Here is a 13,865-nt window from a genome sequence, read left to right as displayed (position 1 = left end):
GTCCACATTAGAAGATTTCATATCACATTTGGTGGCACAGGTCTTTGACAAGGAGGATGCAGAGGAAAAAGGAAACTTAACCTCTTCCTAGGGACAGTGTTGGCCTGCCAACAGGAAAGAGGCAACATCTGGGAAAATCCCCAGTCTTTGCCAGGAAGAGTCTCCTCCCCATGCCAATCCCACCCCATGACCCCTGTCCTACCTTCTCATTGTCACTCTTCACTCCAATGTCCCTCCCCCAGATCCTCTTATAAAATCTCACTCCTTCCTGACCAGACAAACCATACCATATCCCACCAGAGAGGTAAGTGGGAGCTGAGAGAAGATGAGACCTGGGGAGGGGCTACTGCACATGATACAGGAGAATGCATGGGAGGGTCCCTTCCTCAGGCAGCATAGGAGCTCTGAGACTCAGCAAGGCTGTCCTGGGAGGACTTGGGGATGGGAGAGTACACAGATTCACAACTCATTCAGAACTGTAGAAGATGATGGATGTGACCAAGATCACTTTAGTCCTAGGGGACTGGAGAAGGAAAAAGACATGAGGCCGTAGTGTATCTTTGTGTTCTCCCACTGACCATGCTTTCTTTAGTGATTCCTGATTGCCTCCTCAAGTCAGACTCCGATGCTGCCTCGCATGGCCCTGCCCAGCGTATCTTGGATGCTGCTTTCCTGCCTCATGCTCCTGTCTCAGGTTCAAGGTGAGATTGCTCTGCTTCTAGCACTGGGTTCCCTATGAATCCTCAGAGCCAAGAAGAGGAGGAAGGCTCCTGTGTGTCACATGGGTAATGACGTAGCGTCTAATGAACCTGCCTGCAGTTCCTGCATCATCACTCCTTCCTTCAGGTTAACTTGCAGTGGGAGGCTCCACGGTGGTCCACTAAGAGTGGAATGAGATGGCTTCCATTTAGTCAGTGGACTCTAATATACACTGGTGAGAAAGTGTGGAGGGTCAGTAATGAGATGCGGGGAGGGACAATGACTGGAGGACCCAGTGTAGAGACAGCCCAGAGTGAGGAGAGTGTTGAATGGTTGAATAAGGGGAAAGGGTAATAAGAGACTAGATAGTGCCCCATTTATTATTTTGAGATAAAGAACTTCTGAAAACACAAGGGAAGGTGAAGGGGTATCAGGAATATGGTCTTCCTCCCCAAGGACAGGTCTAGATATTCCCCAAGGTCATCTTCCACCTCAACCCCCACTATTCATTTTACCCTCTCCCTCTTCTTCCACCTCAGGTGAGGAACTCCAGAAGGAACTGCCCTCTGCGCGGATCCGCTGTCCCAAAGGCTCCAAGGCCTATGGCTCCCACTGCTATGCCTTGTTTTTGTCACCAAAATCCTGGACAGATGCAGATGTGAGTGGTTAGATGTGGGGTAGGAGGTGACAGGGGAAAATCCATGCAGGTCTCAGGGGGAGGAGGGTCTCCATTCAGAAGAGTTCATTGGGAATGAGGATGAACACGCTTATCTTTCACATAGTCCTCCTCCCACCTCCCTTTGTCCTGCTCTCCCCCAACGGGTCTCAGGCTCCCTCTCATTCTCTTTGTCTCCCTCAAAGCTGGCCTGCCAGAAACGGCCCTCTGGAAACCTGGTGTCTGTGCTCAGTGGGGCTGAGGGATCCTTCGTGTCCTCCCTGGTGAAGAGCATTAGTAATAGCTACTCATACGTCTGGATTGGGCTCCATGACCCCACACAGGTGCGTGTATATCCTTCCCTCTCAAGGTGCTATTGTTGTCCAGTCCCACTCTCTGTCCCCTGTGCTGCCCAGGAATACTTCAGGGAGCACTGGAGCTCAGATTCTGGGGAATATTTGGGGGAAAGTGAAGGCCATGAAGCATCTGAAGATCAGAGTTCTGTGGAGGTCTCCATCTTTCAGATAAAATCAATCTGCCTTCCTCAGGCTTATTACATAATTCTCATATGAGGCTGCGTTAATAACTCTCTGAGCTTCATGGAGTCTTTGCCTACTGTTCTGAAAGAATCCTTAATGAAGATAGGATCAATTTTTGCCCCCATACAGAACTGACATTACCCTTGAGCTTCACAAGCTAACCACAAATGCTACACCAGTTATTGTTCTGTAAGTAACACATTACCTTGTGTGGTTCCAAGGATCTTGTGTTTATTGGCTGGGATTTTCCAATAGCAATGAGGAGTCAAGGAAGAAGTTCCTAGTGAAGGGCTCACCAGCAACATCTGGAGTAACAGACCAAATTCCCTCATGCTGGGAAGCAAATCAGGTGTTTCAGTTAAGGGGCCATGCAAGAAGGGCTGCAATGGACATTCCCATCACCTGGTTACTCCTCTACTCTACAGGGCACCGAGCCCAATGGAGATGGATGGGAGTGGAGTAGCAGTGATGTGATGAATTACTTTGCATGGGAGAGAAATCCCTCCACTATCTCAAACCCCGGCCACTGTGCAGGGCTGTCGAGAAACACAGGTAAGAAACAGAGGAGCTGCCTCTTCCCAGTGTTTTCCATCTCATCCCCCATTCCTGGGTCTGACCTTCAGGAAATCTTCCTGAGCTAGAAAATACAATGTCAGTGTGTCTTCTGTCATCTCCTCTCTTCTCTGCTTTCTTTGAATCTCTCTCTTGGATTGGGACACTGGTGAAGGTGAGAGAGAAGCTTTAACTTCTAGGCTAAAACCTGGGATGCCTCTTCATTGGATTCACAAACTTCCTCAGCCCCATTCCATTTATGTCTTCTGTCTCTCCAGCATTTCTGAGGTGGAAAGATTATAACTGTGATGTGAGGTTACCCTATGTCTGCAAGTTCACTGACTAGGGCAGGAGGGAAGTCAGCAGCCTGTGTTTGGTGTGCAACTCATCATGGGCATGAGACCAGTGTGAAGACTCACCCTAGAAGAGAATATTCACTTAATTCCCTCAAACCTGACCACCTCACTCTTATCTTCCTTCTGTTTCTTCCTCCCCACTCTCATTTCAGTCTCTTCATTTTGTCATATGGCCTAAGGCTTTAAAGAGCAATAATAAAATTTTTAGTCTGCACTTGTTTGTCTTGTATGTGCCAGTGTCATAGCCATACCCTGAGAAGGACAAAGTGGTTGAGGGGAGGAAACTTTGTAGGTCCTCCTTCTTCCCTATTCACCCAGGTCTCTAGGGAAAATGAGGAAATGTGCATCCCTACTAGTGTGTTGTGATGAGGGCGTGGCTCCTGCTCATGTAGGATTTGTGTTGTGAAGAGATGAGGACATTTCTCTCCCACGTACTTCCAGTCCTCCCATTCCCATAGCCCAAACCTGACAATGTGACATGAACAGATTTAGGAGGCTCTGATGGTGCTTAGAATAGTACTTCTCAGAGAATGGCATAAGCAGGATGGTAGATATGACTTTCCAACTCTTGATCAAACCTTCACAGAAACATTCATTTGAACTACTATTCCTGAAAATGGAAATACCTTCACAAGAGCCAATAAGTCCAAGGGAGTGATTAAAGCATCTGCATGTTGCAAAAAATAAGAAAAGATGCATTAAAGAGGGTAGAAAGAACACTCTTACATTATTTACATCACCTCTCCCTCAATCTCAGTAACCACAGCATGGAGAGACATTCCCTCAACTTGGGGAAAGGGAGTGAAGTAAGCACTTGAATTTTCCATGGACCCTAACACTAGGTTTGCCCCAGTAAGACCCAGTGGCCTCTGACTCCAGGCAGGTACCCTTGGACTTAGACTCCAGGTTGCCTTGATGCCAGGCCAGCCTCTGTGGCCCCAGGTTCCAGGTCAGCCTCTATACTGCAGCGGTCTTGCCCAGAAGACACGGGCTCCAGACACACACAGCATCATGCTTTTCCCCATAGCTCCAGATCACAGGTCAGCACCCATTGTCAAAGACTCTATGCCCACCTCAAGGACAAGCTAGTACTTGCAGCTACAGACTCCAGGGTGGCCCCTGAAATCCTAGACATCAGACCTACCCATGTGAAGCTGCCCTTCAGACCCACCACAGCTCCAGGATAGCTCCCACAGCTACAACTCCAGGCCAGTACTTGCAGACCCCAGCTCCAAACTGGCACTCACAGTCGCAGGATACAGTTCTGTCAAACCCCAAACCCTCCCCAAGCCTTTAGGTCCATCTGAGCACAAAACCCTGATGCTAGACCAGCCTCTGTGGCCTCTGTCACTAGGCCAGCCCCAACAGACACAAGCTCTAGATCATCCCAGTTCCAGGCCAGCCTCTGTGGACTCAATACTAGTCTGGTCTCATACTCCAGCACACCCAGAATCAAGCCTCATTATAGTAGACCTTAGCACCGAGCCAGCCCCCACTGACTCAGGCTCCAGCCTTAGCCCCATGAATCCAGTCTCCAGATCTACCCTAGAGGTAAGTTGACATTCATGGTCCCAGGATATAGGCCAGCCCCCACTAACCCTGGCTCCATGCCAGCCCCGGTATTTCCAGGTACCAGCTCAGCATGCACAGACTCACACTCTAGACCTGTCCTAGAGACTCAGGTACCACATCTATCCTAGTGCCTGGCTAACCCATGAAGACATGGGTTCAAGGCCTTCTTTAGAACCAGAATCTGCCCAGAACCTGCCCAGAATCTCTGGATGACTGACTGGTGAAGGACTTTATCTGCTAAAGCCAGTCAGTAAAGACTGGAATAAGTGACTACTTGTTCAAAAAGTCAAACACCAAAAACACGTGACCACAGTATCATAAACAATCAAGGATATATGATATCACCAACAGAACAAAATAAAGGATTCGTAACTGACCTTAAGGAGAGAGAATTTTACAAACTGCTCAACAAATAATTTAAAGTAATTGTCTAAAAGAAACTCAGTGAGCTACAAGAGAATACAGATAGACAACTAAATGAAATCAGAAAAACAATATATGAACAAAATCAGGTCAAGAAAGAGATTTTTTTTTTAAGTTAAAAAAAAAAAACATAGTGACTGAACTGAAGAACTGTATGGAGAATTTCAACAGCAGACTTGATCAAGCAGGAGAAAAAGTCAGTGAGTTTGAGACAAGTCATTTGAAATTATCCAGTCAGAGAAACAAAAAGAAACAAAAAGAGTAAATAAAACTTAAGAAAACTATGGTACATGATCAACTGAGCCAATATATACATTGTGAGTTTTCTAGAAGGAGCAGAGGCAGGAAATAGGCAGAAAACATATACAAAAAATAATGGGCCTGTCATATACAAAAAATAATGGGTCCCCATGCCTGTCAGTGTCTCACCCCAGCCAACGAGCATGCGCCTAGCCATGCTGCCACTGCTGTGGCATGTGCAAATGAGCACAGATCCCACTGCTACCACCCTGACAGAATATTGTAACCACTGCCACTTACTGGAGTGTTGTGGCCACCAATCTGGGAACACTTTTGGCCCCCCAGCACAGCAGGTTCCTAACCTCAAGGCGCAAGAGAACAAAGCCAGGGGCCTGATATTAGCATTCCAGAATTGGGGAATGCTGAGCTGAACCTTGGCCCCCTGACATCTTCCAGAAATGAAGTTAGTCAACTGAGCCCACCTTATACCACAATCAAACCCCCAAGGGCATCAAAAAAGATAAACACACAAATACACACACACACACACAAAATCCATCCAAAGAACAGCAACTTCAAAGATTAAAGGAACATCAGCCCACACAGATGAGAAAGAACCAATGCAAGAACTCTGGCAACTCAAAAAGCCAGCATCTATTTTTACCTCCAAACAACTACACTAGTTACCCAGCAATGGTTCCTAACCAGGCTAAAATATCTGAAATGACAGAAATAGATCTCGGAATATGGATAGGAACCAAGATTATTGGGATTCAGGCAAAAGTCAAAATCCATCTCAACGATTCTGTACAATAAAACAATACAGAAAATGAAAGATGCAATGGCCATTTTAAGAAAGAACCAAACTGATCTGATAGAGCTGAAAAACTCATTTTAAAAATTTCAGAATACAATCACAAGTATTAACAGCAGAATTGACCAAGCTGAGGAAAGAATCTCAGATCTCAAAGATGGTTCTCTGAAATAACTTAGACACATATTACAAATTTTAAAAAGATTGAAGAAAATTAAACAAAACCTCTGAAGAATATGGTATGTAAAAAGACCAAATTTATGACTCATTGAAAGCAAGCAATTTGGAAAACGTATTTCAAAATATCATCCATGAAAACTTCCCCAACCTCCTTAGAGAGGACAACCTTTAAATTCAGGAAATGTAGAGAACCCCTGTGAGACTACACAAGATAACCATGCCGAAGCCACATGGTCATCAGACTCTCCAAGGCTGAAATGAAAGAAAAAATGTTAAAGGCAGCTAGAAAGAAGGGGCGGATCACTTACAAAGGGAACCTCATCAAGCTAACAGCAGTGTTGTCAGCAGAAATCCTGCAAGCCAGAAGAGACTGGGGCCCTATATTCATCATTCTTAAGGCAAAGAAATTCTAAACAAGAATTTCATATCCAGGAAAACTAAGCTTCATAAGCGAAGGAGAAATAAGATCCTTTTCAGATAATCAAATGCTAAAGGAATTTATTACCTCCAGACCTGCCTTACAAGACAACCTGAAGAGTGCTAAATACAGAAAAGCGTGTCCATTACTGGCTACTACAAAAACATACTTAAGTACATAGACCAGTGACACTATAAAGCAACCACACAAACAAGTCTGCATAATAACTAGCTAATAACATGATGACAGGATCAAACCTGCATACATCAATACTGACCTTGAATGTAAATGGCTAAATGCCCCAATTAAAAGGTACAGAGTGCCAAGTTGGAAAAAGAAGCATGACCCTATGGTATGCCCCTCTCATATGCAATGACCCATCTCACATGCAATGACACTACTAGACTCAAAGTAAAGGGATGGAGAAAAATCTACCATGCAAACAAAAAACAGAAAAAAAGCCAGGGTTGCTACACCAATTTCAGACAAAACAGACTTTAAACCAAAAGATTTCAGAAAGACAAACAAGGGCATTACATAATGGTAAAGGGCTCCATTCAAATGAAGACCTAACTATCTTAAATATATGCATATCAAATACAGGAGCACTCAGATTTATAAAGCAAGTTCTTAGATACCTACAAAGAGAATTAGATAGCCACACAATAAGAGTAGAGACTTCAGTACTCCACTGGCAGTATTAGACAGATCATCGAAGCAGAAAACTGACGATGATATTCAGGACCTGAACTCAACACTTGACCAGACCTAGTAGACATCTACAGAACTCTTCACTCTCAAACAACAGGATACACATTTTTCTCCTTGGCACATACTCTAAAATTGACCACACAATTTAGCACAAAACAATCCTCAGCAAGTTCAAAAAAACAACAACATAAAAACAAAAACAGAAATCATACCAACCACACTCTTTGATTGATCACAGTTCAATAACAATAGAAGTCTCTATTAAAAAATCATCTGAAACCATACAATTAAGTGGAAATTAAACAGCCTGCTCCTGAATGACTTTGAGGTAAATAATGAAATTAAGGTAGACATAAAGACATTCTTTGAAATGAACGAGAACAAAGATGCAACATATCAGAACCTCCCACACACAGCTAAAGCAATGTTAATAGGGAAGCTTATAGCCCTGAACACCCACATCAAGAAGTTAGACAGATCTCAAGTTAACAATCTATCATCACACCTAGAGGAATTAGAGAAGTGAGAACAAACCAACTCCAAAGTTAGCAGATACAAGGAGTAACCAAAATCAGATCTGAACTGAAGGAAATTGAGATGTGAAAACCATACAGAAGATCAACAAATCCATGAATATGTTATTTGAAAGAATAAATATGACTCATACAACACTGGCTAGACTACTACAGAAAACAGAGATAAGATCCAAATAAACTCAATTAGAAATGACAACGGGGACGTTACCACTGACACCATGGGGGAGAAAAAAAAAAACCCTCGATGACTACTTTGAACACTGTGCATACAAGCTGAAAAATCTAGAAGAAATGGTTTAATTTCTGGAAGCATACAACCTCCCAAGATTGAACCAGGAAGAAATTGAGTCCTTGAACAGACTAGTAATGAGTTCGGAAATTAAATCACTAACAAAATGCCTACCAAAGAGAGAATGCCCAGGGCCAAAGAGATTTTCCGCCAAATTCGGTGAGACATATAAAGAAAAGCAGATAACATCCTTACTAAAACTATTCCAAAAAATTGAGGAGGAGGGACTCCTTCCTAACTCATTCTATGAGGCCAACATTGTCCTGATATGAAAATCTGACAAAGACACAACAACAGAAAATACAACTTTGGGCCAATATCCTTGATGAACATTGATGCAAAAATCCTTAACAAAATAATAGCCAATTAAATCCAGCAACACATCAAAAAGCCACAATCAACTAGGCTTTAGAATGTGAGGTTGATTCAACATATCCAAATCAATAAGTTGATTTATCACATAACAGAGCTAAAAACAGAAAAACACATGATCATATCAATATATGCAGGAAAGGCTTTAGACAAAATTAAACATCTCTTTGTGTTTAAACCCTGAACAAAGTAGGCATTGAAGGAATATACTTTACAACCGCAAGAGCTGTCTATGAAAAACCCATAGACAACATCGTACTAAATGGACAAAAACTGGATGCATTCCCCTTGAAAACTGAAACAAGACAAGAAGGTCCTCTGTCCCCACCCCTATTCTATATATTACTGAAAGTCCTGGCCAGAGCAATCAGGCAATAGAAGGAAATAAATGGCATCCAGATAGGGTGAGAGAAAGTCAAACTATCCCTGTTTGTATATGATACAATTCTATATCTAGAAAACCCCATTATCTCAGCCCAAAAGCTACTTCAACTGATAAACAACATCAGCAGAATTTCAGGATACAAAATCAATAAACAAAAATCACTAGCATTCCTCTATAAAAACAATATCCCAGCAGAGAGCCAAATCAAGAACACAATCCCATTCACAATAGTTATACAAAGAATAAAATGCCTAAGAATACAGATAAGCAGGGAGACGAAAGATCTCTACAAGGAGAATTATCAAATACTGCTAAAAAAAAAATCAGAGATGACACAAACAAATGAAAAAACATTCCATGCTCATTGATAGGAAAAATTAATATTGTTAAAATGTCCATACTGCCCAAGGCAATTTATAGATTTAATGTTGTTCATAAGAAACTACCAAAAACATTCTTCACAGAATTAGAAAAACTGTTTTAAAGTTTATGTGGAGCAAAAAAGCCCGAATAGTCAAGGCATTCCTAAGCAAAAAGGACAAAGCTGAAGGCACCACATTACCCAACTTCAAATTATACTACAAGGCTACAGTAACCCAAACAGAATGGTACTAGTACCAAAAGAGACAGATAGACCCAAGGAACAGAATAGAGATCCCAGAAATAATGCTACATACCTATAAACATCTAATCTTCAACAAAGTTGACAAAAATAAGCAGTGGGAAAAGGACTGAAAAGGACTTCCTATTCAATAAATGGTGCTGGGATAACTGGATAGTCATATGCAGAAGATTGAAACTGGACCCCTTCTTTATACTATTTTAAAAAGTAAACTCAAGATGTATTAAAGAGTTAAACATAAAACTATAAAATCCTGAAAGATAACCTAGGAAATGCCATTCTAGACATAGGATCTTGCAAATATTTCATGATGAAGGTGCCAAAAGCAATTGCAACAAAAACAAAAATTGACAAATGGGTTCTAATTATAAAAAAAGAGTTTCTGAACAACAAAATAAATTATCGACAGAGTAAACAGACAACCTACAGAATGGGAGAAAACATTTGCAAACTATGCATCTGAAATAGTTTGGTCTAATATCTAGAATCTATAAAAATCTTAAATTAGCAAGCAAAAACTGAACAACTGCATTAAAAAGTGTGCAAAGGACATAAACAGACACTTTTTGAAAGAAGACATACACACAGCTAAGAAGCATATACAAAATGCTCAAAATCACTAATCATCAGATAAATGAAAATTAAAACCACAGTGAGATGCCATCTCACACCAGTCAGAATGGCTGTTTTTAAAAAGTCAAAAAAGAAAGATGCTAGTGAGGTTGCAGAGAAAAGGCTATGTTTATACACTTCTAGTGGGAATGTAAATTAGTTCAGCCACTGTGGAAAGAAGTTTGGAGATTTATCACATAACTTAAAACAGAACTACTATTTGACCCAGCAATTCCATTATGGGGCATATGCCAAAAGGAATATAAATCATTCTAACATAAAGATACATATGTATGTTCATTGCAGTGTTATTCACATAGCAAAGACATGGAATCAACCTAAATGTCCATCAACAGGAGGCTAAAAAAGCAAATGTGGTACATATACTTAGTGGAATACTACATAGCCATAAAAAAACAATAAAATCATGTCATTTGCAACAACATGGATGGAGCTGGAGGCTATGATCCTCAGTCAACTAACACAGGAACAGAAAACCAAATACTGTATGTTATCACTTATAAGTGAGAGCTAAAGTTTGACTACAGATGGACACAAAGAAGAAAGAAACAAACACTGGAACCTACTTGAGGATGAGGGGTGAAAGGAGAGCAAGGACTGAAAAAGCATCTGTCGGATACTATGCTTATTACCTGGATGAAAAAATAATCTATACACCAAACCACTATGACATACAATTTACCTATATAACAAACTCGCACGTGTACTCTTGAACCTGAAATAAAAGTTTTTTAAAAAAGAAAGAAAAAAATACTTATGAAAAACTTCCCATAACTGGTGAGAAAAAGGAACACCTAAATCCATGAAGTAAAAAAACACCAAATAGATTAAATATAAAGACGTCTTCACTGAGACACATTATAATCAAATTCCCAAAAGTTAGGGATGAAAATAACATTTTGAATGCAGCAAAAGAAAAATAACATGCCACATGCAAGCGAATGTCTATAAGATTATCAGTTGATTTTTCAGAAGGTACCTTTCAGGGCAGGAGGGGGTGGGATAATACATTCAACATACTCAACGAGAAAACAAAACAAAGCAAAACAAAACCCTGCAAACCAAGAATACCATACCTGGAAATCCTACCCTTCAGAAACGACAAAAAGAGAGGACCTTTACTAGCAAACAAAACCTGAGAGACTTCATTAACACTAGACCTTCTTTATGAAAAAGGCTAAAAGAATTTCTTCAAGATGAAAGATAAAAATGCTAGCTGATACCATAAGAACACAAGAAAGTATAAAACATAAATTGACGATGTTAAGTACATAGTAAAATTTAGAATACTCTAACATTGTAATAGTGGTTGGTAAATCACTTAAATCTTTAGCATAGAAGACAAAACTATTAAAAATAACAATAACTACAATAATTGTTAAGGAATATACAATAAAGAAATTTGCAAATTGTGACATCAACAAGAATGTGTGAATAACAGCAAAAGTGTAAAATATTTTTATGTGATCAAAATTAAGTTATCTGTTTAAAATAGTCTATAATAAATGTATTTTTTGTAAGCTTTATGGTAACCACAAAGCAAAGACCTATAATAGATAAATAATAGATAAGAAGCAAGCAACCAAAGTACACCACAAGAGAAAATTATCTAGTCAAAAAGAAGAGAGAAAGGGAGGAAGAAAGGAAAAAGGGCCTACAAAACAACCAGGGAACAATGAACAAAATGGCAGTAGTAAATAATTCCTTATTAATAATTATTTGAAAAGTAAATGAGTAAAATTTTCTAGTCAAATAGTATAGAGTGGTTAAATGAATTAAAAAAATTACCAAGACACAACTTAATGCTGCCTAGAAGAAACTCACTTTAGCTTTAAGAGTACACCTAGGCTGCATGTGAAATAATTAAGATATTTCATGCAAATGATTCCAAAATAAAACAGTGGTAGCTATAGTTGTCTTACATAAAATAGATTTTAAGTTAAAAACTTTAAAGAGAGGCAAAGTCATTGTATAATAATAAAGAAGTCAATTCAGTAAGATGATGTAATAATTTTAAATACATATGTACACATCATTGGGACTCATAAATATATAAAGCAAATATCAATAGATCTGAAGACAGAGAAAAACTGTAATACAATGTTTTATGGAGAATTCAGTCCCCACTTTCAACAATGGGCAGGTCATTCAGACAGAAAAAAGTCAATAAACAATAGACTTGAACTACACTTTAGACAAACGGACCAGACAAATATACAGAGCATTTCTTCTAACAGCAGCATAATAAACAGTCTTCTCAAGTGCACACGGGACATGCTTCTGGAGAGATCACATATTTGGCCATAAACCTAGGCTCAACAAATTTTAAAGGATTGAAATCATATCAAGTATAATTTTCACCCAAAATAGTACAATGCTAGAAATCAATAAAAAGAGAAAGATTTGAAAATGTTCAAATATGTAGAAATTAAATGACATTATCCTAAACAACCAGTTGGCCAGAGAAGAAATTAAAAGTGTAATTAGTGGTGAGATCCAGTAATTCCACTACACAAAAAAAGATTATATATCAAAAAGACACCAGCGTACGTATGTTTATTGTAGCCTAATTCACAGTTACAAAGATATGTGCCCATCAATCAAAGAGTGGATAAAGAAAACGTGGCATACATATATATACACATATACCATGGAATACTGGTAATTGACTATTTAGCTATTAAAAAAAAAACAAAATAATATATTTTGCAGTAACTTGGATGGAACTGGAGGCCATCACTCTAAGTAAAGTAACTCAGGCACGAAAAACCAAATATTGTATGTTCTCACTTATAATTGGGAGCCAAGCTGTGGGAACCCAAAGGCACACAGAGTGATAAAATAAACATTAGAGACTCAGGGTGGGGAGGGGAATGAGTGATGAAAAACTACCCACTGAGTACACTACTCAGGGTACAGTACTCGAGTGACACGTGCATTAAACTCTCAGACTTCACCACTATATAATTCATCCACGTAAGCAAAAGCCAATTGTACCACTAAAGCTATTGAAATAAAAAAATAAATTAGTATAAAAAAATGTTTTGAGACAAATGAAAATGAATATACAACATACTAAAACTTATGGTATGCAGCGAAAGCAGTCCATAGAGGGAATTTTATAGCAATAAATGCTTACATTAAAAATAAAGATTTAGGCCGGGCGTAGAGGCTCATGCCTGAAATCCCAGCACTTTAGGAGGCTGAAGCGGGCAGATCACGAGGTCAGGAGATCGAGACCATCCTGGCTAACACGCGGAAACGCTGTCTCTACTAAAAATAGAAAAATTTAACCTGGTGTGCTGTGCCTACAGTCCCAGCTACTGGGATGCTGAGGCAGAAGAATAACGTGAACCCGGGAGGCGGAACTTGCAGTGAGCCGAGATCGCGCCACTGCACTCCAGCCTGGGTGACAGAGCGAGACACCGTGTCAAAATAATGAATAAATAAATACAAATAAAGTTCTCAAATAAACAACTTCACTGTACACCTTGAGAAACTAGAAGAAAAAATAAGCCAATATTTTGTAGAAGTAAAGAAATAATAAAGATTAGAGCAGAAATAAATGAAATAAAGACTAGAAAAGGAACAGAAAAGATTGAGAGTGAGAGTTTTGTTTTTTTTTTTTTTTAAAAGGTGAATTAAATTAACAACCTTTTAGCCAGACTAAGAAAATAGAAGACCCAAATAAAATAAAGTTGAGAAAGGAGACATTACAACTTAAACCATAGAAATTCAAAGGATCATTAAAGAATATTATAAGCATATAAGCCACCATGTATCAATAAATTGGAAAACCATAAATTCATAGATTTCTAGACACAGAACCAAACAAGATTGAACCATGGAGAAATCTAAAATATACATAG

General features: G+C 39.6%; 1 protein-coding gene across 1 annotated transcript; it reads left to right on the top strand.

Annotated features, from left to right (window-relative positions):
* Nucleotides 1-235: 235 nt before the first annotated feature.
* On the top strand, nt 236-4,925 carry LOC101006700 (regenerating islet-derived protein 3-alpha). Its single transcript, XM_021925014.2, has 5 exons — nt 236-701; nt 1,239-1,357; nt 1,561-1,698; nt 2,319-2,445; nt 2,724-4,925. The coding sequence occupies exons 1-5, from the start codon at nt 626-628 to the stop codon at nt 2,789-2,791; spliced, it is 528 nt and encodes a 175-aa protein (XP_021780706.1). The 5' UTR covers nt 236-625; the 3' UTR covers nt 2,792-4,925.
* The last annotated feature ends 8,940 nt before the right edge of the window (nt 4,926-13,865 follow it).

This window comes from Papio anubis, chromosome 14 (assembly GCF_008728515.1).
Source record: "Papio anubis isolate 15944 chromosome 14, Panubis1.0, whole genome shotgun sequence".
NCBI classification, from domain to species: Eukaryota; Metazoa; Chordata; class Mammalia; order Primates; family Cercopithecidae; genus Papio; species Papio anubis.
Note: the sequence above shows the minus strand (reverse complement) of the source record. Positions and strands in the feature narration are given on the sequence as shown.

Coding starts and splice junctions, on each gene's coding strand:
- LOC101006700 (XM_021925014.2), top strand. CDS start 626: ATGCTGCCTCGCATGGCCCTGCCCAGCGTATCTTGGATGCTGCTTTCC. Junction 702..1,238: donor GCTCCTGTCTCAGGTTCAAG/GTGAGATTGCTC, acceptor CTTCCACCTCAG/GTGAGGAACTCCAGAAGGAA. Junction 2,446..2,723: donor AGGGCTGTCGAGAAACACAG/GTAAGAAACAGA, acceptor CTGTCTCTCCAG/CATTTCTGAGGTGGAAAGAT.